This window comes from Stegastes partitus, unplaced genomic scaffold (genome assembly GCF_000690725.1).
Source record: "Stegastes partitus isolate 25-593 unplaced genomic scaffold, Stegastes_partitus-1.0.2 Scaffold280, whole genome shotgun sequence".
Lineage (NCBI taxonomy): Eukaryota > Metazoa > Chordata > Actinopteri > Pomacentridae > Stegastes > Stegastes partitus.
In genome coordinates this window covers 107,415-131,059 of record NW_007578011.1, presented here as the reverse complement: position 1 = coordinate 131,059, position 23,645 = coordinate 107,415, and the positions used below count along the sequence as shown (strand labels likewise).

Below are 23,645 nucleotides of genomic sequence, written 5' to 3'. Positions count from 1 at the left end.
CATATAAGGTGTGTGAGAGCCAGCTGCACTACTCTGTCCCTATACGTCACAAAACAAATAGTGAATGAAGAAAGTCATGGCTGAAGAGAGTAAGAAGATGGAAAAATGGTAAATGGTCTGCACTTCTATAGCGCCTTTTTTCTACCTTAGTGGTACCCAATGCGCTTTACAGTGTGTTTCACATTCACACATTCACACACCAGTGGCGACAGAGCTCCATGCACGGCGCTAATCTGCCATTGGGAGCAGCTTGGGGTTCAGTGTCTTGCCCAAGGACACTTCGGCATGTGGGGGGGACCGGGGATCAAACCGCCAACCTCACCATCAGTGGTCAACCCGCTGTACCACCTGAGCCACAGCCGGACAGAAAAGAGAATACATAAAACGTTAGAATTTAAACAGATGACTTGATGAAGCTTCTTCAGAAGATGATCATCTTCACGTACCTCCTCACAGGTAGATCTGTATCCTCCAGGGGTCATCTGGTAGTTTAGCATCTCTCTGCAGTCATTTTGTGTTTCTTTAAGGTGGTTTTGCGTCTCTTTGTGGAGGTTTTGTGTGTCTTTGTTGCCAATTTGTGGTCATTTTTTTTTGTCTTTGGTCATTTTGCATCTCTTTGTGTTTTTTTTGTGTCTCTGTGGTTGTTTTGTGGACATTTTGTTAATCTACAGATAACCAGCAGAATATTACCAGTATTTTCTCTGTTGAATCCAGACCTACTTGCTGCATACGTAAACAAATGTGCTTCTTTTTAACCTTCATTTATAAGTAAGTCTTATTCACTAGTGAGTGTAAATGCAGTGAAGGGAACAGACATGAAACTCGTGTTGTTTTGACTCCATCACAGACACGTGCATGAGTCCAGTCTGCTCGGTGGTAAATTAACTTTGTCGTGGAGAAGCTCCATGGTGATTTAATGCCCTCCTGATGTTTCAGCAGAACAAGCTTTACAGTTTGCTCCTCTGCCGTCCACATGAGAAACTGTGAAACACGCTGCTGGTATTTTAGCGAGGCTGTCAGAAGCACTACAGCAGGGAGGGGAAAGCTGAATGCTGTTCCTGGGCGCTTCAAGAACTGGCTCAGAAGGGCTCAGGTTGACATCACTGGCTAATTTGCATATCAATACGTTTGAATAGTTTGTCCTTTCCATTGAGAGAGAGGGGGGCTACAATCATTCTTTGCACATTGGAGCAGGAGGAGGTCAGCGGTGCCACAACAGGAAGCTGAGTGTGAAGCTGCTCGCCGACATGCCGGAGCTCCTGTTGAGTGCTTTTTAGCCGCTCACGGCTCTATGGATGACAATGATGTCAGAAATATACGCTTTGCACGCTAAGTATCTCCATAGCTACTGGCTGGACGGTGTCCGGTGCAGAGATGGGGATTTTAGAGATCTTTGAACCTCCAGCTTCCCAGTGGACTCTCTGCAGCTACTGGATGAATAAGCATCACGTTCAAAGGAATGTCTCAGCAGCTACCGGCTGGATCTTCATACACATGTCCACCTAAAGACCACCAAAGTCCTCATAGCTTTGGTGATTCCTAAAGTACCTTCAGAATGCTTACTGATCCAGTGCATTGTGTTCAGTGACAATTAGCAAGTGGTTAGCATCATGCTAACATGTTAAATTGAGATAATCACCAGTACGTTACCCTGCTGGTTGGTGGAAGTGCAGCCTCACAGAGCTACATGCCTGCAGATGTTTGGTGACTTCAGTCAGCACACACATAACAAATAACTGAATCCAAGCCTGATAGAAAAACACGACGGACTCCTTCTTAAAGCTAACTGGCCTGGTTTGAATGGAGTAGTGTTCAGTATCTGGTGTTGATTCACTTGTCGGTTTATTTGACAGTAAAATTAGCCTCTCGCATGTCCTCATCCCCGCTATCACAGCTAACAGGCACGTCACCACACACAGTAAAGCCCTTCCACACATGGGACACGTAACGCTTCGGCTTCATCGATCAGTTAAAGTGACAGCAGTCTCATTCAGACAAAGGTCACTTTCGCATTCATGTCCCTCACGGCTTCATTCAGATGAACCCAGCACAGTGATGGACGCAGCAATATCTGTCACACTGGCAGGATCAGACCGAGCATATGGCCGTCTGTAATACATGATAATAAACTATTAGCAAGCCTGTCAAACTGTTAGAAGTAACTAATAACTATAATTTATTCATGATTCCACAAAAACCTGAAAATTCTGTCCAATCAGCTGTCTGATGGTCTGAATCCTGCTTTACCAACAGCTAAACATAAATATCCAGACAGCTGTGACGGAGCTCAGGACTCAACCCGAAGGCGTCTGCTGTGAATGATTTAACTGCAGCTGATAAACTGTGACGCTGTGCGACAGCTCACCTGTTTCAGGTAAAGAAGAGTTCAGTGTGACTCACAATCACATCCTGTTCAATCCCGTCTCTAAGTCAGGGATAATTTACGATTAATTACTGGATAAAGTTTTTATTTTTACTTCAGTTTGTAGTAAATGTGAAGATGTGGAGCAAAGCAGATGAAAAAGGTGTTTTATGATTCTGGTTGAAAACTGCTTTCTGTGACTTGTTTGGACCAAAATTGGTGCTGAAAATCCATCCATCCGTCCACCTTCATCCTCACTAGGGGGGCGGAGCCTATCCCAGCTGACTCAGGGTGAAGGCAGGTTCACCTGGACAGGTAACCAGTCTATCACAGGGCTACACTTAGAGACAGACAACCAAGCACACTCACATTCACACCTACGGACAATTTACAATCACCAATTAACCTCAGCATGTTTCTGGACTGTGGGAGGAAGCCGGAGAACCCGGAGAGAACCCACGCTGCACGGGGAGAACATGGAGACTCCACGCAGGAAGATCCCGGGTGTCCTCACCGGGACGCCAACCGGCGACCTTCTAGCTGTGAGGCCACGGTGCTAGCCACTGATCCACCTGCAGCCCAATGTGGACAATCCCTTCCCCAGATGACATGGCACAGCTCTGCTGCTTGTGCGCATCTATGTGTTCATGTGGTCCAGACCCGTGTCGTGCTGATAGTGACATGTGAACGGTACTTGGTCCGACCCAGTGAGATCACTGTTGGGACTTTAATGGAAAAGTGAGCAGGGTGCTCATTGAGACGTGGAGATGACCCGCTGAGTTGTCATCACATTAATGGAGAAACGTACAGGACTAAGAGGAGCTTAACATTAAATTTAAAATAATTAAGTGTGGGTTTATTTTAATCTTCTGGCTTTAACTCCATAGCGCCTGTTTCATGCACTGTTCGGTGAGACAAAGCCAAATATTTCCTGACTCAACTTTATCTTCAGTTAAGCTGCCAGCCTGATGAGAGTGAGGATGTTTACTGTGTGGAGACTATTCAGTCTTGATTTTTAATCTCCTCTGAGATGAGCTGAGGCTCTGTCCTCTTTCAAGGTCGGCCATTTTATGGGTTTTCTGCTGCATCAGGTATTTGTGGGAAGCCCAGCCTGCTTGGCTGTGCGTGCCTGCCTGCTTGGCATACACAAACTCACTTCCTCTTCTAACTAATGCACACACTCCATTCCCTCTGCACGCCATAACAAAAGAGATGTGTGTTTCCACGCCCACAACATATGCACGCTGGCACTTGGATGCAGAAACACCCAGTTAATGGACGTGTGTGTGTCTGTGTGTGATATCAGAGCAGGACTTTGCAGTAGCTCAGGACACGAGGTGAATTTCAACCCGTAGCTTGTGTCAGCGTCCACAGCTCGCCCTGTTCATGTCACGCCACTCCGATTGTACACAGCAGTCGATATGTGCTGCAGTTGTTCGGTCAATACAGTGTTGGCTTCAACAGACGAGCTCCTGCACACACAGCCACAGAAGTTGATCAGTGGACTTGCCTCTTATACCACGGACCACCAGGTCAACAGAAGGTGACGCGTTGGCTTCTGATTGGTCCAGAGGGAGGCTTAATCACTCCTGATTCATTGTTATTTTTAGAACAAAGATTCGTGAATCACGTTGAACGAGGAACTTTCTTAGAGGTGTTGAACTTGAGCATTTGACAGCGATCCCAGATGCAGTCAGATATCTGTTTGGGTGACTTGTCCTGACTGTATGTGGTGATGTCTCTGTCTTTATAGATGTGTGTGTTATGCATGGCACTTTTTATGGCTAGACTCCTAACCATGCACATGAGGGAGCCCTGGGGATTACACAGACCCAGTAAGTCTGCCTCAAATGTAGAAGCAGCTGCTTCAGTGTGGCCTGTAAGGATCCTCTTCCTCCCACGCTTTCTCCTCCCTCGCCTCCCCTCCCACCTTCCCTCCATCGCTCTCTCCTTGGCTTCATCCTCCTGGGATTACAGAGCATAGCCACAGACTGCCACAGAAATCTGCCTGTATGGACTCCCTTGTTTTATTGGGTCATTCCTGCTGTGTTGCTGTCATCTATTTTCGTCTGCTGACAACGTCACATTAGGATTTCATCCGAAGGTTGTCATGTGGTGGGTGGTATTATAGCAATAACACCAGACAGGGTGTTCTCTGCTGTGATTATGGGCGCCGTGACGATTCAGTGGGTAGGAGATCAGCACTGTTGATGGTCCCAGAGTAACCTTAATCACAGTAAACTTGGGTTTTAAACAATGCACGGGCTGTGTTTGATGGAGTGTGCATGCTTGAGTGACGACAAATAAGAACAGAAAAGAGGGATGCTGGTTGGTTGGTGATTTATAAGGCTGCCTGGGAGAATACGTTTGAGCAGTTAACTGAGTTACCCTAATCAGACAGAAAAAATCATTTGTACTATTTTAAAAATGCTGAAAGTATTTGTTTATCTTCTCCAGTAAGCGTTTATGTCTTTACACTGCTGGCTTTTGGCAGTCAACTAAAATGGACGTTTGATAACTTCATATTGGCTACTGGGAATGGTTTTGGGGAATTTGTCGTTATTATCGAACATTTTACAGACTAGACAGTTGAAAACAATAAATTGGGAGGATATTTAGCTACAGAACTAGTAGTTAGTTACAGCTATAATGTCCTACATGAGTCTACATTTTTCATCATGTAGGTAAATGCTAAGCTAACTGTTAGCTTCCTGGGGGAGATAGCTTAAGAAAGGAAACACTTGCCTTCTATAGCAGCTATAACAGATGTAGACTGAGTAAACAAGCCTGTATAATAGTGTAAATAATCAATACATTGCTGAAGTCAGCTTACTTTTTCTTGTTTCAGCTTCTTGGTCCGGATGATTTTCTCCTTGTCTTATTGTACAGGAAATGAAATGTATTTAGGGACTGTTGCACAAATGAAATTAGACATCTGGAAAATGATTACCAAAACACCCCAAACCCAACAGTAGAGCCGACTCTGTGGTAATAACTCTGTACGATCAACCTGCTTTTTGGTCGTAGCCCCGTTCCTCTGCACAGCTGGTTTATGAGCTGCTGCACAGGACGCTGTATCCGGAGCATTTCTTTACCAGGAAGAGATTTTTGGTAACAGAAATTTGTGTAAACTGAAATGCTTTTCAAGTGTCATTACTGGAACGAGATGCATAAAGTCACTGCAGGTACGAGTTTTTTTAGGCATGCAAATATGTTTCAATTCAAAATTTGCATTAACTGTTAGTTGACCATGATTATATGCTGATCCAGCTGCAGCCACAGACACTCAGACTGCTGTTAAAGCTGTTTAGTTACACGAGCCACTCAGCAGTATGAATGCTGTCCTGGTAAACTTGTGTTCAATATATGAAGACATTTCCTGCCACAGAAGTCTTTGTCATGGTGGCCTGTCGCTGGCTAAACCCCCACAAGGCTCACTTACATAAAAGAAGTGTGAATAAATGTCGTTTTAAATCGGATTGACTGTGAACTGCTGATGTGATCGTTGAGTTTGTGGGCTGAGGACGGAGACCTCAGACACTCAGAGGATGGCAGGGCGGCCGATGTTGGTGTTTCACTGTTGATTCACACCACAAGTGTGTGCCAGAGTCTCCATGTGTTAACTCGTCAGTGAAATCCTGCATTTGCAAAGCTCCTGATTTATTTGATCTATAGACTAAACACACAATTAATGTCCTCCCCTCTCCCCCTCTCCCCCTCTCCCCTCCCTGATCTTCCCACTCGTTTTCCTCTCTACTCGTTTCACCACACGTCGTTTTCAGTCCCGTCTTCTCTCCATTTATTCCCACATTCTTCTCTTCTGTTGCTTTCCTTCCCTCGTCATCCTCCTCTTGCTTCTACATGTGATTTCTTTTATCTCGTTCGTCTCTCTCCCTCCTGATCTACCTCTTCACATCCTCCCCCTCCCTCCCTCCTTCGCTCTCTCTCCCCTCCCTCTCGGCTTCTCTGGCAGGCTGCTCATTGCAGTGAGTCAGTATCATGGAGGCAGGCAGCGGGGCTGCCGCAGCGGTGGGGAGTGCAGCACTGGGACTGCTGGGAGCCACAGCCACGTCCAGCCATGACATCCTGGACAGGTAAGAGAGACCGGCGCACACACTCAGGAACGCACTGAGCTGGACGTTCTCATCAGCGTGAAGTGTGTGTGTGTGCATGTGTGTGTTTTTCTGTGTGAGTGTATGGAGAGGAGGACCACACCTAAGGTAGTGCTTTAGTGAGCATGCTAGTTTGTTTATAGTCAGAGAAGGAGCCATGGAAAGTGTGTCAATATGCGTGTGTCTGTGTGTTCATGTATGTGAGTGTGGAGGAAACATGCGTGTTTGCTCACACACAGGAAGCCTTCCAGTCCTACCTCCAGGGCTCTCTGTGCATATGTGTGTCTACCTCTGTATCGTTGCTCCCACTGTATGCGAGGCAGAAGCCCTGCTTTCGACAGTTGGACAATCTGGTTTGTGCTTGAGAGTGTGCACGTGTGTGCGCATGCATGTTCTGGAATGTGTGCTGATGGTGGAAGGGGGTGCTGCTTGGCTTCCTCTATGCCTCAAGGAGAAATGACACCAGGGTATGCGCATGCAGAGAAGGAGGGGGAGGCATCAGCAGACGTGCCGAAGCGCTATAGCTGAGCTGATAGGGTGAGTTTGCACAGTCACCATCCCATCCTCTATTAGCTCCCCCCCACCCCCGGACACACACACCCACACCATCAACCACCATAGCAACTGGACGACAGCCACCACCAGCCGTCACTCCTGGAAACCCTTCATTCAGATTTCCTTCGCTCATACAGTCTGCTCCAACTCCCAGCTCCAGCAACCACGGCCCCCACCGAGGGGCCGAGTGTGTCGGCTTTCAGCGCGTTACGTCATCGCTCCAGCTGTACATCCACAGCCACATGCCCGTGCACTGTCATCACACACACACACACACACACCCTCCCTCATGCATGCACATTCACAAAAACACATATGGGCTTGCATCCGGTGAACATACGTGCTGTACATAGGTGTTTTAGGACACACGGTGCTCGCAGTAAATGCGTTGCTCCTCAGCATGCTTCCCCGTGCACGGCCAGCTCCCTCATCAGCAGGCAGGTGCTGCTGGGACGTCACTTATCTCCTCCTCTACATTACAGTGGTTGCACTCTGCCAATGAGGTACAACTAATCTCTAACACGTCCTGGGGATCTCCTTTGACACGTCGTACAATCACAGATGGAAATTAAGGCTGTGACTCATTTAGCTGTCATTTCCTTACTATTTCTGTTAGTCACCACACATTCTGACTGGCAGGGACACATTTTTACCAGCCTTCTCTGCAACGCACTAAAATACACCTCTATGACTGTTCCCGTTCTCTGCAACCACGGAGCCCGTGGCCTCGCTCCCCTGCATCACCGCCATGGCAGCGTGGTTCGGGTTTATTCTCGCTGCTGGATTAGCGGCGTGTCGTGTGCATCTGTGTTTTGCGATGTGTGCTGCTCCATATTATCTTTTGTGGAGGGTGGTGGTGGTGGTTGGGATTAAAGTTAAGGCCGTTCAGCTCCTCCACCTGCCCCTCGCTCACCGCCCCTCTAGTCCTGAACTGGGTCTAAATCCTGCACCGGGGTTACCATGGCAGCAGCAGCTTAGCATACATTAGACAGCGGTCCAACGTTACTACCGAGAGAGAGTGAGCGAAAAGAAGAGGAAAGAGGAAAAAGACAGGGTGAGGAGAGAGGTAATGGAGGGTAAAACTGAGAAATGGAAAGAGATTTCTCTCGACTGCTAAATTGCTGGTGGATCATGTTGTGAACAGAACCTGTTTGTGGCTGTGTGTGCTCAGTGTGCCACTCCAGATTACCTCCTTTATCAGATTCAGCGGGGAGGGCATTTGGTCGGGGCTGCTGCATCATAAAAGTTGTCTGGTGAATCCTCGTGGACAGGGATGGATCAGAGGATCAGCAGCCAGGACCGAAGGGGGCGGATTGGGGACACAAGGCCCCCATGAGGTGGCACAGAGAAGTAAAACAAGCCAACGCTGTAAAGCCGCATCCTGTTTTCCTGATTCTGTAACGCAGTCAGACAGGCAGGCAGACAACAGAGCAGCATACTCGGCAGGAGACGGCTGACGCGAACCACAGAGCTCCCGTGAATTCATAGTGAACTGAACAGATCACTGTAGCTGCTAATGGCAGGTAGCAAAGGCAAACATTATGACCTGATTTATTTCTCTTCTCATAGTACTTTTTATTTACGTAGTACGGTTATACTTTTGATTTCTACATTTATTCTTGTCTTGTTATAATTCCTTGTGTGTGTGAGCTCACATGGCAACGAAAAAGCTTCTGATTGTGATTCTGCTGGAGCCTAGCTTGGAAGGACTTTGGTGTTTTTAGGATCTAAAGTTCCAGTAAGATGAGCAAGATGTTTCCTCACCCATTTTACACATGAAAATCACTTTCCCTGACATCACTAGTCCTAGTCCTAGTCCTAGCTGTGTCTGTTCGTGTGTCTTTCTGCATTGCCGAGAAGGCAAATAACCGTCACCTACGCCGAGAAGGCAAGCTAGTTCACAGGAAAGGCCCCGTAATCTGCCCTTTCAGCCAGGATCCAGCAGTTTCTACCATGATGTTACCTCAGAGTGCATGAAAAATAGTGACCGGTTGCAGCTACTGTTTGGGAGTCCAGCTCTATCAGCACGTAGGAAATAGAACAACAGAGGGTTTGTTATGTAGCCTGTATGGTGACTTTTAGGTTAAAGGTGGCAGCGTTGGAGAGGACAAGCTGGTGAGGACGTTGAGAGGGCAGAAAAAAATGGAGCTTGTTGTCCTCTCCAAGTTTAACCAATTGCCATTGAGACCGCTCAGCAGTTTCCCAGCTCCGCTTAGCAGTACCCACCCTGGAGTGGGTACTTTTTTCTATCCTTGAAATGGCCCTGAAAGAGGTTCCACAGGACTGGTTCCTGCGGTCCAAACACACTCAGAGGTTCATGCTGCCCGGTCGTGGAGAATAGCCTGTTGAAACAGAAAGTTTGCTTCACCAGCAGGAGCACAGAGTTTGAAAGATGTAGGCGTTTACAAGGCAGGAAAGGTCTAATAAAAGACAATGTGCAGTTGCTTTATGGTAACTGAAGGATCCACACGGTCAGAGCTGGATGCCACTGCATCCTCCCACTGGTCCGTCAGCTCTGTGGGCCGCTCTAAATCAGTGGAATACACCTTTAAGCACAATCTGCTGGCTGATAGAACAGTTGACGCATCGGTCTGCAGAGAGAGGAACCTGATTTGATTTGGGATAATGACATTTGCTGGTGTTTCATTCGCCTGTGAAAGTGTACAACAGCCACAGCTTTGGATGGAAAACTTTTTAGACATGTTTTGTGTTTATTGTTGTTTGTTTGATCAGTAGGTCACTGACAGGTCGGTGTGTTCTTAAGTGTATAAATGTGAGACTGGGCTTATGGGAATAGTTGTTTGATTTGTCCGACATGTGAAGCCTTAACTTTCAGTCTAAGTGATAGTTTACCAAAGTAAAAGTCGCCGAGGTAAGGGAAGGTACTTCTATTATTTCAATGTAATAACACAAATTTAACATCAGACATGCAATACAGAAGGTATTATAAAGTACACGTCCACACAAAGCTCTATCTGAGTGCATCCTTCCCTCTCCTGCTACATCCTAGACGATGGTGCTCTCTCATGTTGTAGGTTTCTCATAAACAGTGTGAGAACAGCAGCTACGTTGCTATTCAACGAGGGGTCACTAACACAGCTCTCCATTAAAGTCATGCCTGAGTTCTGCTGAGGCAGAAATGATCATGTTGGGTCGTTTCTGTAAATCTGCATCAGCGGCAGACTGATATTTATGAGACATTAAGGCGTGCTTTGGTTGAGCATGAATGGCTGTCTGAGCTGTTGTGCTGCTTTCAAGTACAACTGGAGCGCGGCGACGGGCCGGATCAGGTTGCTCAGGCAGAGTTTCCTCTTGTAGGATGATAACATTTCATTAGTAACTGGCAGTAATGTGTGGATGGAAGTGTTGTCTGCAGAGCCATATGCAGCACAGATAAACCCCCTCAGTGGAATAGGAGCTAAACTGCTGGCTGACTGGAGAGACTTCCAGCCCGTGGACGCCATCCAGAACATGCATAAGGTTGAAATCCCGTGCGTTGCCTACTAATAGCTTCCTCCCTGTTTCTCCTCGCTCTCTGTTTATTGCTGCTCATTGCCTTCCAAGGTTTTTTTGTTTTTCCTTTGCAGTGGAGATGAAAAATGTGCAGGTTGAGTTTTGATTATTTACTCAGGACAGCCTACGACCATCTCACTGCATCTGTCTCCAGAAATATTTACTCAGACTGTTTCAATCAGTCTTCACCTCTTTTTTTTTTCTCCACTGATTGATTTAAGGAAAATATGTAATTGCCATATTGATTTTCAAAACCGTTGGGATAATTGACTGTACTAAACCGTTCTAAAATTAGATTTTATTTTATCTTTTTCTAATGAAAATGCTGTTGCTCATTCAGGTGCTGTTGTTTTAGTCAGTGAGCCAGAGAGAAGCCAATGTTCCCAGTGCCCCGGAGCAAAAACACCAGTTTAACTCACATTTATTAGGAAGCTGTATCTGTGGCAGTCTTCACAATACTGACAGATATTCAGATATAACCATGAAAAGTGCAGAAGTGCTGTTAAATACCGATCATCGACTTCTGTTCTTTGCAGCTGTTGAGCTAATGAACGCCTCACAGAGAGGAGAGCTGAACAGTTCTGATTCCAGGAGACCTCGATCCAGAGCCTTTACAGTGATAACGTTAAAGTAATGGGATGATGAGCCTTACACTGGGAGATAACTCCACATTAACTATGAACATGATGTTGGAAGATCGTATGAATTGCTTTTCAACTTGGCAGGTTACCTGTGTGACGATGTGACTCCAGCTGTTCTCTGAACACAGCCGACTCCTTTATGCTTCCAAACATCAACACTTCTACAGAATGGCATTTGTTTCCCAAAGCTGTCCTTCACCAAAATGTGAGCAGCAATTAAACTAGAGGACAATAAACGGACAGCATTCAAGATTTGTCTTATTTTCTTTCTTAGGCTCAGTACAACTACCGTTAAACCCGCTCAACCCCAGAACCGTTTGTGGATCAACTGTGACCAAAAGTCACGAGACAAGAGTGCAGCAACTCTTCAGCTGACAGAGGTTGAACTGCAGTCAGTGTAAATATGTAAATGCAGCGGTGACTGGATAATGAATGAAGGTGCAAATTATTGAAGGAAGAAACAGAAATGGATGCAAACAGGCATTGTGCTGGATTTATCACTGCTGACTGAGCACTATGGCAGGAAATTGCTTTTCTGAAATGTACCGTGTGGGTGAATCAGGTGAACTCTGCAGCGCCGTGTTATCGGTCGCACACGGGGCGGCGACCACAGCAAGGTCAGAGCAGCCAGAGGCAGGGAGGCACACATTACAAGACAGTAACGTAAGCAGAGTGCTCAGTTCAGCAGCTCCACCAGGCATCCATCCACTTTCTGTACACCGCTCTACCCTATAGAAGGTCGCTACGGGGCGGAGGCCGATCCCCGCTGAGTCAGGGTGGAGGTAGGGGACATTCTGGACAGGTGGCCCGCCCATCACAGCACCAGCACAGAAAGACAGACGACCTAAACGCTCAGGCACACCTATGGCCAGTTTACACTCACCCATAACCCGAGCATGTGTTTATACCCCTATACAGGAACCCCACAGGGACCCCATAGAAACCCCACAGGGACCCCGTAGAAACCCCACAGGGACCCCGTAGGAACCCCATAGGAGCCCTACAGGAAGCCCATTGGAACCCCACAGGAACCCCACAGGGACCCCACAGGGACCCCACAGGAACCCCACAGGGACGCCATAGGAACCCCACAGTGACTCCACAGGAACCCCACAGGAACCCCACAGGGACCCCACAGGGACCCCATAGGAACCCCATAGGAACCCTACTGGAACCCCAGCTGAGTTTTCAACCCAGGACCTTCCCATCGTAGTAGCAGCAATGAAAAAGTCTGTTGTTTCTCAGCTTTACCTGCTTCCTGCATATCTATCCTCATGTTTGGAGGTTTACAGCAGCAGTGCAGTGTCACTGAAGCAGAACAGATATTTAATAAATAGACCATTAAATGACCCGTTGGCAGAAGGATTCTGGTTAAAGCGGTTAGTTTTTGCCCAAAATACTCCTCCTTATTCTTGTACCTTAATATCCTCTCAGGCACTCATCATCTAGCCCTGACAGATCGTCTGCTTGCTGTTTGCTCTCACTTTTCTCCTCGCCATGTTTCCACCAAAGCCCCCTGATCTTATTTGGTGGCAGTTTGTGCTGATCAGGGCTCATTTACATAAGATAAGATAAGATATGCCTTTATTTATCTCACAGTGGAGAAATTCACATCGTTGATAGCAGCATTCAACAGAGGTACACATATACGAGACAGGAAAAAAATAAAAAGTAAAAAAAAAAATTTGTAGTCTTGGTAAAGACGGCACTATGTTAAGGACCTACACTGACTGAAAACCCTCTGCCGTTGATGTGAATTGCAGCAGGTCCGTTCATTGCTCCGCTCACAGAGGTTTGACTTATTTCAGCTTTCCTAACTGTTGTTTTCTGCAGGGCAGCACATTCGTTGCCTTCCACTGATTGAATGTCTTTAGTGACCTCGAAACGAGGCTCGAATTTCATCCTCAAAACTTCTCCTGTCATAGAGTCAGCCAGAGGCAGCTCATAGAAACTTGGGTCTATTACAGCAGCATTCACAGTGAAACACATTTTGCCGACCGTTCTTCTGATATTGGATAGCGTGGTCTGGGTTTGCTGCTTTTCATGTCAAACTATCTCCCACAGCAGAGAAAACAAGCGGTGTTTGTTGGAGCTGCTGTAATAAAGAAGTGGGTTGGTTATTTTTTTAGGGGGGATTGGAATACGTTGTGCTGGTTTAAAAATGATATGACTCATAGTAAATCATGTATCTGGGTTAAATTCAGTCAATCTCTACAGCTAGAGGGTCTGCCTGTCATTTTATGTGGGTAAAGCAAAACCCAGCGTTTGAGGATTCACGGTGATCCAGTTAGCGTTAGCGAGCCGCCCAGGTGGACCGCTGTGCCAGCTCAGGATCATCTTTAGACAAAGACGGAAATATGCCAGCAAGTCAAACTGGACCAGAGTTTTAGAACAAAGTGGGGAAACTATCGCTGCATTCGACAACTCTCTGTGTTTCAACCGAGTCATTGTTGAAACGAACACTTTCATTCCTTAAACCAGCAATGTGCAGTGAGTTAATGAAGTAATTTATTCCCTGTGGATGAATTATTGACAATAAATAACAATTGCGACTAAACAAATCTCTATTTAATGATTGTAGAGCTGAACATGAGGCGCTAAACTCCCTGCAGCCTTGAGTCACCGCTCATTGGATATCCCTTTCATCAGACCAGCGCCATAATATTCTCTGGAGGGTATTATTGGCAGTTCTAAAAGTGGCGTGTATCCATGTGTGTTCAGTCCAGTACAGAAAACATGCTATGCACTTAAGAGTGGCCTCGTAAACAGTGATCACAGCCGCCCAAACTGGCAGCACTTGTTGCTGTGCTTTGGCTGCGTTCATTCATTTCTCTTCTCCTAACTGGATTTGTGCCGTTTATTAGGTTTGAACTGACCGTCGGTTGCAAATTAAAGCCTGTAAAAAGAAGTATTTGTGTTTTTCACATAGGAAAATAATCTTAGCTGCCGTTGTGTTTTTTTTGTCTGGCTGTCAGATCAATGAACCGTCTCCAGTAACACGTCTTGTAAAAGCCTATTGATAGACAGCACAGGGAGTTCAGTTACCCCCGAGTCCTACAGGTACTCCTGATGCTTCTTGTGAAACTGTCATGATTCAGATTCATTCAGCAGCAGGACAACCAGCCCAAACATCTTCACCCACAAGAACAACAAGGAGTCCTGCAGCAGATGGTCCGACCCCCACGGAGTCAGTCTGGATCACGTGGGGAGTCAGGAGATACTGAGACAAACTGAAGTTCTCTCAGATTCACTTGGCGTTGGTCAGTCATATAAAGCTGAAATGATTCACCAGTTAATTGGTTGGATAGATAGAAATCCAACAGAATGCTGAACGCTGCACCGTCCTCCGTCATGAGCCTTTCTGCGTTATAACATGACCGGAAACCGAACGTTTGGCTTGTAGACAGTTGGTCAGAAAAAGGAGTTTAGAGATGTTGCTCATGACCCTGGGAAAACTGTGACGACCAATCAGTTAATTAGGAAAACAGTCCATACAGAGAATAAATCCCACCTGCAGCCCTTCAGTAGTGACGAGCTATCAGCCCACCTCATTATATATACACACCGTAGGTCTGCGTGTGCACCACCTGGCTGCTGCACGAGTAAAACCTTCCACCAGTCACCAATGGTTTGTTCTGTAAACTAACGGACCTGCTTGAAGATCAGCAGCACATACAGAGCAGGATGCATTTAAATGTTCTGTGTAGTTTGTGCTTTTGTTGTGGTGACTTCTTTAGAGCAGGACTCTGCAGTCAGTTGTGCGCTGGGCTTGTGTCTACATTTTTTTAAGTTCTGTATTAACATCTTCCTTTGTTGGAAAGCAGCTGTTTCTGTGCTTTTTTCTGAGAGTACTTTTGTTTCTGTGCTAACGTCTGCTTTACCCTCAGACCTGTACGCTAACGACCGGCCTGCACTCAGCAGTGTTGAAGTGTTGGTTCATGAAGCTCACATGATCTCTGAGCACATGTTGAGTCAGACATCCAGCGGCTCCAGCGGCGAGGCAGCCTCATAGCAGAGACACCAGGAAGCGGTGGCTGAGGATAAATGCGGAGAGATTCATGGCTTTCATTTCTGAGCAAAAAGAAATTGAGCTGCTGTTGCTTTTATGGGCCAAACTTGTGAGACGGATGCAAATGCCTGAGAAGTAGTCAAGATTGAAGCTTTCCCTCCGTTTCCAAGCGTGGCGCTCTCTCTGGTGTTTCCTACAAGGCTGGTGAGAGAAACGTTTGACTCAGCAGGATGGAAGTTTAGGAGGGAAGTCTGCAGTCAATTTCTTCTTTTATCTGGTTTTCTAGAAGCGGAGAAGGAAGGCAAAAAGCAGCTGAGAGTGCAGCTCCAGACGAGCGGGGTTTTCTAGCTGGGGTGTTATGAGAGTATTTGCAGCAGGTGCTTGAAGGAGTCGCTTCTTTCTCCCTATATGCCTGCTCACAGAGGAATGCTGGGAATTCCAGGAGTGCACTGCACATCTGAAGAGAGAAGGCGATACTGTGCGAGTGAAAGGCGCTGTTGAAGCTCGGCCTTTATTGCTGGCGTCTGAAAGTGTTTCACACTGTGTCAGTAGTTCTCAAGCCTTCCCTGGTAAGTGGTGCTTAAAGCATGTCATTAGGGTCAGTGTGGCTGTGGGACGTCACTCACTGGCCCAGAAACTCTGGAGGCCTTCGCTTGAGTTTTTTTTCTTACCATGTACCACATGACAGAGGAGATGACTTTCTTACACGACAAGGACAAACAACTTTAAAACTCCTGCCTCAGTTCACATAAAGGGCCTTTTGCAGGCACATTTTTTCCTACCAGATTTAACACGATGAAGATTCCTCGCTGCTCCTGTAAATCTCTGCTTTCTGACACATTCTTAGAATAGCTATCAGCTTATGGCCAGTTTGCATCCAAATGCAGCGAAGATCTTTCACTAGTTTAGGAGAAAACTATCCAGAGAAACTGCTTGTTACTGTGTGTTTCCATCCACTGCTCTTTAGCCAGTATCTGATCAAAGTCACTGTTTCTCATTGTACCTTGTCGAATTTCCACTTTTCCACAGAGTTTTCAGGGTTTCTTGTCTTCTACGTGCAGAAAAATAAAATATGGTGGATGGAAACCTGTTGCTCTGGGGTTCAGGGATTAAAGACAGGTGATTGAAGAAAACTGTTGGAGAAGGTTAAGGGGGATTAGCACTTGGTGTCGAACTTCTCCTACTAAAAATGTAATCTCTCTAGCTTTACAGGAGAACATGACATCTCTGAGTCCTAGAGGGAGCTTCAGTAGACTTCCTTGTAGAAGAAATGGGCGTCTCACCAGAAAGGAAGTGAAAGCTAGGATTTCTAATTGCTTTGTATCGGTTGTAATTTTCTGGAAACCCAAGTGAATAGAGACGTTTATATTGATCGACACAGTGTGGAAGTAGTTTTGCCAAAAGCATTGTACCAATGGACAGAGTATGCTGAGACACATTGGGAAGCATGGCATTCATCTGAGCTGATGGTGGCAGGATGATAAATCCTTGACAACCGTACAATGCAACAATTTGGAAAAAATAAATAAATCATCCTAAACAGTACCTTCCCCGCTGCTCAAGCTTATGTGAGTTCTGTCAGAACTAATGTCCCACCAGTTATCTTTCAGATCCTATCCTAGTTTCTACTCCCAGGCAGCGGTTGTCTTTCTTAGCCAGCAAACTGTCACAGTGAAGGTTTTGTCTTCAGCCTTCAAAGCAAGTGAAGTGGTTCCAAACGGAGAACACGTCCCACAGCTGGCTTTGAGGTACGGAAAGGAAAGTGGGGAGTAAAGTCTTAATGCAAAATCTGATTTGAGTTAGTCCGTCCGTCATCTCTACACCTTAACCCTCACTAGGGGGGCGGAGCCTATCCCAGCTGACTCAGGGTGAAGGCAGGTTCACCTGGACAGGTAACCAGTCTATCACAGGGCTACACTTAGAGACAGACAACCAAGCACACTCACATTCACACCTACGGACAATTTACAATCACCAATTAACCTCAGGTTGTTTTTAAAGCTGTTACAAAGGCAGGATGGGGTGTGACGGGGCAGGAATACACATAAACGCCAGAATCCAAGGATGCTCCGTGTTATTCCATATCAGTGGTTTTAATGTTGTGGCTGATCGGTGTGTCTCTAACCCTTCAGTAGTCCATCATGAGTTAACAAGAGAAACCAAAGTCAGATCCAGTAGACCTCCAGTATCTACTGCCTCTTTGAAGGTGTTGCGCTGATGTAAGTCAGTTTCATCACTGAGTCTTCTGTGGTGGTTTGAGTCCATGAGCAGCACTCTGAGCTGACTGCAGCTCCTTCCCTGAGCGGAGCATCATCTGAAGAGCCAATGTCAGATTTCAAAGTCAGATCTGCTCAGTCCTTCAGAACATGGCTGCATGTTTACCTCCCGGTACCTTCACGTCGATGCGCTTATTTCTCCCCGACCTCTTGATCAGTCACTTCTAATCAAGGTAATGCTAATGACCTTTAGGGTTCCAAAGCTGTGAAGTGTCCGTCCTGTTTCTAAAGCATCTCACTGATCTTCTCCAGCCTCACTGGCTTTAACAAGGTCCACCGGGAGTCGGGCTGGGTCTGTGTTTATGTGTACCTTGCTGAGGATTCGCTGCAGCTGAAAGTAATCCAGTAAAGTACTTCCAGAGAATCCGATTACTTTTATTTTTATTTCAATCTGTTTTTTTGGGGGGACATTACTTTTTGAAGGGTGATGAGTGTGTTGATGTGTTTATTGTTTGAAGAAAAGGTGGACATTTTTTACATAAATTGATGAAAAGTTTGTTAAAAATAGTCAGTACCTACCACCAATACGTTACAAATCCAGTATAGATGAATGTTGGTGTTGTGTAGGTATGTTTTTGCACTCCTGAGGTGATTTTTAGATGGTAAAGGCTAACTCTACATGATTGAACATGAAGTTATTTTTTTGTACTGGTGAGCCTGTTTTTGTTATTTTTGTGTTTTGAATTCTCTTGGTATGCTGGAATTACAAAGCAGAGGAGCAGGGTCACGGTTTAATGAATGGTGAAGTCCGTAGGTTTGGTGAGTCGTCGTGTAGCAGGGCTGGAGGGAGACGGGACTGCAGGGAATTACTCATTACTAAACTTTACTTGGGTGTGTGTGGGAGTCCCTGGCCCTGAAGTCCAATTAGATCAATGCAGAGACGTTGCTTCAGCGTTTGCTCGATGCTGTCGTCTCCTCGCTGCTGCAGACGCTTCCATTCTCCCCAAAACACAACTCTGTTCCTCTGTCAGCTTCCTCTGTTGTCTGCTCTAGTTTGTACACTCATGTATATGTAGCATCACTGCTGCATTCTGGGAGATGGTTAGACAGCGCACTGAACATTGTGTGTGTGTGTGTGTGTGTGAGAGAGTGTACAGGTGCATGTGTGTGTGTGTGTGTGTGTGTGTGTACAGGTGTGTGTGTGTGCGTGTGTGTGTGCGTGTGTGTGTGTGTGTGCGAGCCGGAGGTCCGTACACATCTGTCTCATTCCTTTGCTGCTCCGTCTTTCTGAAACAACGGCGGCCTTTAAAGTCGATGAGACGCCCGTTAAGACAGACGGATGTCTCATCGACTCCTCGTTGTTCTACAAAGGCGCCGTTAACTCAGATGTACTTTCATCACATTATCCAGCGTTTGCTTCCTGTTCTGTTTCCTGACTCGCTTCGCTTCGTCCCCACAGAATGAATGGAGCTGCAACTAAAGGTTTATTTATTTGTTTTAATCAATGTTTAACCTACCGATTATTTTCTCGATTAAATGGTTCGTTGTTAGTTTAAAACATGGCAAAGAAGCTATAGACAGTGCTGGTTGTGTGTGAGCAGCAGAACGGAGTCCATGTCCAGTTACACAGGACAGAGAACTGCCTTTAAGGAGCTGCTGTGAGGTTATCAGAGCATTTTCTGTTGGTCTTTAACAGGCAGCATAACGTGTCCTTTCACAGTGTGTCTTGAAAAACAAAAGAGAATTCAGAATATAAAGCATGAAAACTTTAAAAAGGACTCATGTTATTTTAGTTTCTATACACTCATATTGTTTTTTAACCCTCTGGCGGCCCCTCCAGTTGTGAATGACTCATCTGAGGCTTTGGTTTGTTACCTGGGTCTTGGCCTAGAGGCCTCAGTAAACCCAACAAACCTACATGTGTGTGTGTTGGTGTCTGACTACCACAAACTAATTTAATATTACTAAAGAAGACCTGAAATGAAGACAGTCAACAAGTCGATGAATAAATAATTGAACAAATAATGGATTAATTAGAAAAGAAAGTAGTCAGTAATTGCAACACAGTGATCGAGTGACGAATTAAGTTTGTGTGTGTGTGTGTGTTGTCTGTAGGGGCCTGAGGCCTGGACGTCACCTGGAGGACGACGACATCGTGCCTGAACTGGCTCACATCCATCCCAGAGAGAGACCTGACTGGGAGGAGACCATCAGTGCAATGGTAAGACGTGGATTTGTTTCCTGTTTACAGTCATGACTCGATAATTGACCCTTAACAATCCTAAACCTGCTATCTGACAGGTTTTAGGAACTGCAGGACTTGATGCTCAATAAGGATTTCTTTGTGACTTCCTTCACGTTTCCAGTTCAATGCGACTTGTATGTGATCTGCTGTGTGAACTTCATACGACCCAAAAGTGTCCCGCATGCGCAGAAGAGGACACGACGACGTCACACGCAGCGAGCGTGCTCAGTGTTTATGGAAGTAAACATGGATGGTAACGGTGGAGCGTATCTGCCACTCCCCCGCCGCCACCGATGGAGGAAACAGAAGTGTGAGCGCTAACTAAACTAGCATCAGCAAGCCCTCCTCGTATCTGGACCTCCGTCTGGACAATCCCACAGCCTTGCTATCCGACATAGAAGAAGGTTTATTTTAGTGTCTGATCATCGAGTCACGACTGTACATTGGAAATGCTATTTAGTAGTATAGCAGAGATGCACATAATTGTCTTTTTTTGCCACTGACTCATAACATGCATTCTTGAAGACACCTGCTGAACAATCGCCCTGCAGCCTGCTGACTCCCAGCACACAGGTCATGGGCTACAGGGTTCTGTATTAGAACAGGATAACGAAGCATTTCAGTCAGGCTTGCTTGTCAGCCAGAACTCCAACCAGCAGTGTCGTCCTTTGCAAAAGCAATTAAGGGACTCTCCTAAACTGTGTTAGATCTTTTTTTTTATAAATGCAAAAAAAACCTTCAAGTTCTGAAGCGACAACAAGGCAGAATTGGACCAAAGAAGGAGAATATGCTTTCAACCAGTAAGAAGCAAAACCCACAACATCTGTGTGTCTCTTTCAGTACCGTCTCACTCAGCACTGGATCAGACTGCATCTCGCTCTCGTTTTGCTATCGGGGATGCAGAGCTCTGGTGTGTTAGGATTCCTTTAAACCAATCACACTCATCTTCTGTAGAGAGCAGTGACAGTGTTCATACTGAGTAGTGACGGGGGAACTGTTTTGGTGCAACGTTTACACACAGGAAGGTGACAATTAAAATAAATGGAAAATAGAAACTAGCACGGCTGTTTCATTGCACGGTCCAGATCCTCAACAAGTGTTTACTGAGTCACACAGTGAGAAAAACACAACACGTGGACAGCAGAAAGGGAGGATACTTTGTTTGGTCGCTAATGCCGATCAAGAGACTGTGATTCACAACAACATGAGCGGCTTTAGACAAAACTGCACAGAAAGAGAACCGAACCCCAGATATCTGTGGGAAAGAATTTGACAAAGCGGTGTGATCTGCAGAAGAATGCATCCTCCTCTCACATGCATCATCTGGACCAGCATGTTGAGTCTGTTTCTGTCCAATGCAATCTGTAAAACCTTGAGGTGAATCTCATGAAGGACGATCACACCAACAGGTCGAGCTGCTGGCTGTTGGTTTCCCAGCATTCCTCAGTGAAGTTCATTACTGTGAATGCACTCATCTGTGTTCGTTCTGCCATCGTCTCAGGACTGTAGGAGCTCGTGCTGGCTGCCATTCCTGACGTATCGGACCCAGCGGTACCACCTGATCAGCCTACCTGTCTCATTCTTATCAGTATCAGCTGTCAAGTCAGTGGGCTGATGAGTTGTGTCTTTCTCTCCTATCAAAAACTCCCGAAACACAATCGCACATTCATGATTAATGCAGCCGCCTGTTGGTGTCCTAAGGCTACCCTGCTCCAAACCGTTAGCAGAGATCAGTCATCTCCCCGCTGCCTGTGTCTGTCGTCTATTTATTTCAGCTCGTCTCTCCACTCCGGAGCTCATTCACCAGACAACATCATTCATTATTTCCTTTCCTCCCTTTTTTGGTTCGGGTCTTGCTTCTTGCATCAACAGCACGGTGAAAATGAGGCCGTCTCCATGGTAACGTGCCGAGCCACCCGTGGTCGGCGTGTGGTTGGAGCCCTATCGCAAGTGCTCGCTTCGATCGGGCAACAGAGAGCAAGAGAAACAACAATCTCACCAGGCTGATGAATATTGATCACAGAGGCGGGGCTTTTAATACTGCATGTCTGCTATTCTTTGTTCAATATTTGATAGGAGAGGGACTGTGCACTGGAGTGGCATCTATTATGTATGTCTCCTGTGGTTTGAGGAGGTGATGAGAAGCGCTAAGCAACTTAGTGTAAGCTGTCACACCAACGCCCTGTTGCTCTGTGTCGGCTGCATTTATGGACTGCAGAGCAACACACACCAGCACAGACCTGCCATGAAGGCCTGCAGCATGATGAACAGGAGATGCTGTCCACATCCACATCAGTTGGTATAACACTACTGGCAGATTGTTTATATCGAGGGAAACATAATTCATCTGAAAAATCTGCTTTTACATGTTTCTCACTATAAACTGCTGGCGGTAGAGATATTGTTCTATCATGGTGACAGAGAGAATATCAGAAACATGATGGTGGGCAACTACAGCTAAAACATAAGTTTGATTTTATTGACATAACGTGTTCACATACAGTAGCCTGCTGCAGATGTGGCAAACCAGGCTAATGTTCAACCCCCACCCCAAACAAAGGGCCCCCAGCAGCCACTTCACCTGGAACCCCCACAGTCTCAGATAACCGCCGCCTAGACGGTGACCTAAATACAGACATGACCCGATGATCCGACACTAAATGTAAAACCTTCTTCTATGTCGGATATCAAGGCTGTGGGATTGTCCAGACGGAGGTCCAGATACGAGGAGGGCTTGATGCTGGAAGGCTCATTAGTTGTTCATTATTGTTCATAGTTGTTATAATAACTAGTGTGTTGTTAGAACACGACGAAACGCTGGACTTCAGTCTAACTGACCGATGTGCTGGTGCACGTTCTGGCCACTTCCACCCCGGGGCAGTGCTCTGACGGGGTGGAAGTGTCCAGAACACACAGGCAGTACTTGGCTGCTGATGCTAGTTTAGTTAGCGCTCACACTTCTGTTTCCTCCATCGGTGGCGGCGGGGGAGTGGCAGATACGCTCCACCGTTACCATCCATGTTTACTTCCATAAACACTGAGCACGCTCGCTGCGTGTGACGTCGTCGTGTCCTCTTCTGCGCATGCGGGACACTTTTGGCTCGTATGAAGTTCACACAGCAGATCACATACAAGTCGCATTGAAGTGGAAACGTGAAGGAACTCGGTATGTTCAGGCTGTTTTTATGGGTTCTGTTGGTTTTTCCTAAAACGTGTCGGATAGCAGGTTTAGGATTGTTAAGAGTCGATTATGGAGTCATGACTGTCCATCTTTGACCACAACAAGTGAATCATTGAAATTAAAAGCAAGTCTATTCAAATCTATATCTTCTAATTTTCTGTCAGTGGGATGTGATGCTGGACCTGGAGTTCATGTTGACATGCAGTAGGAGGACTTTATAAAATCATATGGGCTCAACATCCAGATGTTCACAACATAAACCAGAATAAGGCAGCAGATCTTTTTTAGTCAGAAGCTGGAACCAGAATATGTTTGGTGTTCTTGCCTGAAAGATCAATGAATCAGCTGTCAGAATAGTCTGTGATCGTTCATTAGTTTTAGCTGTGGATCAACACATTGATCACTCTGCTGATCCTTACTGGCCTGCTGGATACTGAACAGTTAAATGAGTGCTGCATCCAGACAGGAGTGTCAGCCTCAGACAGACGGGCTGCAGGAACACTCCACCATCTTCATCTGCATAGCACCTTTCCTGTCAGTGCCTGGCCGGGTGTGAGGTTACGAGCTGAACACATTAAACTTTTACAGTTCTTGGCCGCCTAGTTTTTGTCTTATTTAAATTACACTTTGTCTGCAGCTCTCTGGTGCAGTTTTCCTACAGATCCCTGTTTTCTTATCCCCCCATAAACGTGGTCTCTGCCTTAATTGTTCATCTTTACCTTTATTTCAGTTATTCGGTCTTCAAATGGCTTCCAACAACAACAAGCCACCACATCACTGACATGATTAAATCGGCTTCTTGTCTGCAAAT

At 46.1% G+C, this 23,645-nt stretch overlaps 1 protein-coding gene across 2 annotated transcripts in view; it reads left to right on the top strand.

The window, feature by feature from the left end:
- Positions 1–6,392: 6,392 nt before the first annotated feature.
- arhgap32b (Rho GTPase activating protein 32b) overlaps positions 6,393–23,645 on the top strand; it is an 81,024-nt gene continuing 63,771 nt past the window's right edge. Inside the window, exons 1-2 of one of the 2 annotated variants that reach the window (XM_008282639.1) lie at positions 6,393–6,456; positions 19,524–19,629. In XM_008282639.1, the coding sequence (XP_008280861.1) occupies positions 19,627–19,629 (3 nt within the window). In that variant the 5' untranslated portion in view covers positions 6,393–6,456; positions 19,524–19,626. Of the gene's footprint in view, positions 6,457–19,523; positions 19,630–23,645 lie in introns of those variants that run through there. The other variant, XM_008282638.1, reaches the window with a different exon arrangement.